This window comes from Puntigrus tetrazona, unplaced genomic scaffold, assembly GCF_018831695.1.
Source record: "Puntigrus tetrazona isolate hp1 unplaced genomic scaffold, ASM1883169v1 S000001163, whole genome shotgun sequence".
NCBI classification, from domain to species: Eukaryota; Metazoa; Chordata; class Actinopteri; order Cypriniformes; family Cyprinidae; genus Puntigrus; species Puntigrus tetrazona.
The window spans coordinates 76,786-79,788 of NW_025048749.1; the positions used below are offsets into that span (position 1 = coordinate 76,786).

General features: G+C 44.2%; 1 protein-coding gene across 1 annotated transcript; it reads right to left on the reverse strand.

Annotated features, from left to right (window-relative positions):
• Nucleotides 1-399: 399 nt before the first annotated feature.
• LOC122341187 lies at nt 400-2,719 on the reverse strand. The gene is made up of 2 exons (XM_043234537.1): nt 945-2,719; nt 400-559 (listed from the first exon to the last, which is right to left on the reverse strand). Exons 1-2 carry the CDS (start codon nt 2,681-2,683, stop codon nt 484-486), a joined length of 1,815 nt encoding a protein of 604 aa, XP_043090472.1. The 5' UTR covers nt 2,684-2,719; the 3' UTR covers nt 400-483.
• Between the last annotated feature and the right edge of the window lie 284 nt (nt 2,720-3,003).

Genomic DNA, 3,003 nt, shown 5'->3' on the forward strand with positions numbered 1-3,003 from the left:
CTCTTTCCGCTCCGCTGCAATTGTCTCTCTTTCCTCCGCATCCATCCACAGCAGGACCCCCACCAGGACTGCTACTGCCACAAAGGTGATCTTTTTCCACGCCATGCTAAAAAATGAGTAGGGCTCTGTTGGTTTCTTCACCGGGTTGAGACCAGCGAGGCCTATTGCCTTCACCACCCTTTGTAACCGGACTTCACACCCGTGCTACTCGTGCGTTTTAGGCAGGAAACTCTGTGACCTTTTTACAGTGGCTCTGATGAATCCACGTAGACCTCTCAGCGATCTTTAAGGCAGTTGGGGTAGTCAGCACCACGGTGAAAGGTCCTTCCCACTTGGGCGAGGTCCAGTTTTTCCTCTTTACAGCTTTGATCAGGATGGTATCTCCAGGTTTCACTCGGGTTTCCTGTGTAGACAGAGGAACGGCTGGCAGGTCATTTGCACTCACAACATCTTTAAATTTCAACATTTTGTTCATCCATTCTGCTAGTGTATGCTGCTCTTGTGGTTTCTCACACACATCATCACACAGCGGTAAACTGAACGGTCTACCATACAGTATTTCAAAAGGTGTTAGTGCTTTGTCAGTGGGCGTGATTCTCATATACATTTTGACCAACGTCAAACATTCAACCCAATTTCTGCCTGTCTGCTCCATTGTTTTCCTCAATCTGAGTTTAACGGTGCCATTAGTTCTCTCAACCAATCCTGCACTCTGTGGGTGATAAGAACAATGGTTTTTGAGCTCTATGCCTAAATTAATGGACATCTGAGAGACTACATCATTCACAAAATGTGGTCCATTATCACTGTACAGTCTCTGAGGTACTCCATGTTCTGGGATGATTGTCTTACACAAAGCTTTAGCCACCGTTAGTGCATCAGCATGTTTACTGGGCACTATTTCAACCCATTTGGAAAATGGATCTACCAGCACCAAACAGTATTTGTACTGTTGGCAAGGTGTCAGTTCAATAAAATCCATGTGGATAAACTGAAAAGGGTAGTCTGGCTTTGGAAATTGACCTCTCTTAGGCCTGCAGTTTCCCTGTGAGTTATGCTTACAGCAGATCAAACAAGATTTACAAAAATTTTTTGAGTAGTTATTAAAGCCTGGTGCATAAAAGTACTGTTCTACCCTATGCACCATCCCTCCTGTTGACATATGTGCTTGCCCATGTGTCAAGATTGCTGCTGTTTTGTACAAACTTCGTGGAAGGCACAGTTTGCCTTCACGTCTGTATGTGTCATCTGACAATTGTGCTCCTTTTGTTAACCACATTTGTTTCTCAGACGCTGGTGCTTGTTTTTGCATGTCTGATATTACTGACATGTCTAATGGAGTTTCTACTGATGTTACTTTATGTATTTCACATATCTCTAGCTTCCCTTGTGCAGCTTGCTTAGCTGCTTCATCTGCCTTTGCATTGCCAAGTGAAACTAGGTCAGTACCCTTTGTGTGTGCGGCGCATTTACACACTGCAATTTTACGAGGGAGTTGAATGGCTTTTAATAAGTCTGTAAGGAGGGCGGCGTGTTTCACGCTTTGACCATTAGCAGTTTTCATGCCCCTTCGCTCCCATTGTGCCGCAAAATGGTGTAAAGTAGAAAATGCATATTGGCTATCTGTGTAGATTGTGACGTCTTTTTCTCGCGATACTTGGCACGCTTTTGTTAACGCTATAACTTCGGCTGCCTGGGCTGAGTAATGAGAGGGCAGTTTCCCTGCAGTCACTATCTCTTTTTCTGACACAACAGCATAACCACATTGATTTTCACCTTGACTATTTTTAGAGCATGAGCCATCTACAAACAGTGTCTCTCCCTCAGTTAATGGAACATCTCTCAAGTCGGGCCTAGGCTTGCAATTCTGTTCTGTGCTGGTCAAACAACAGTGTGGTGTGCCGTCATTACAGGTTGGCAACAGAGAAGATGGGTTTAATGTCGTACATCTTTTGATGGTGAGATGTGGCTGTGACATTAAAATGGACATGACAGCTAAATGTCTTGCTGGTGATAAAAATGACATTTTTGTTTCAGTTAATAGTGCGTCGACTGAGTGTGGGACCAATAGTGTGAGTTTATGAAACAACACTACTTCAGCTGATGCCTGGACGGCCAGGGCTGCTGCACATACAGCTCTCATCACTTCCTGTTTTGCCCATTGCAGTTTGGCTAAAGAAGCTTTGTTCCCTGTCGCTGCTAAATGCTGAAACACTTTTACAGCAGCTTCTTTGTTGTGCTCTTGTGTGTCTGAGGCAATCAATATGTCATCGACATAAACTAAAACCTGACTGTGGGTTGGAACTGTGAGGGGTGACAGACAGCTCATTAGTTCTGATGAAAAGATTGTCGGGCTATCAACAAATCCCTGAGGAAGGCGGGTGTAAGTGTATTTTTTACATTTGTAAGTAAACCCAAACCACCCCTGTGAGTCTTTATGTACTGGTATGGAGAAAAATGCATTGCTTAAATCCACTACCGTAAACCATTTCATTTCAGGTTTTAACTGATTCAACAATGTGTGTGGATCTGGCACACAGGGGGCCCTGCTCTCTACAGCTTGATTTACAGTTCTTAAATCTTGAATCATCCTCCAGCTCTGGGAGTCTGCTTTCCTGACAGGAAAAATCGGCGTGTTACAGTGGGCCTCGGGGGCTTCAACTATTATACCTGCCTTTATCATTTCTTCAATAACTGGTTTTATGCCTTCCTGTGCATCTGGCTTAGGGGATATTGCTTTATGCGGGGCCTATAGTTTGTTTTTGGCTTTATAACCACGGGTGATGCTGTCGTCATTAGCCCTACGTCTGTCTTCCCTTTTGACCAAAATTTATCTGGCACTGCTTTGAGAAAAGGATCTATCTCAACAGCGGCTAAAGAATGTCATATTGTGTCTTCAGTCAAATGGGCTCTGGGGGTAAGTATACACATCCAGTTCATTGTTTTGGAATAGAGAGAGCGCCTCTCATTCACTTCCCACCCATCCCCATTGTCTGACCATCT

Coding starts and splice junctions, on each gene's coding strand:
- LOC122341187 (XM_043234537.1), bottom strand. CDS start 2,683: ATGATAAAGGCAGGTATAATAGTTGAAGCCCCCGAGGCCCACTGTAAC. Junction 560..944: donor ACACCTTGCCAACAGTACAA/ATACTGTTTGGT, acceptor ACACCTTTTGAA/ATACTGTATGGTAGACCGTT.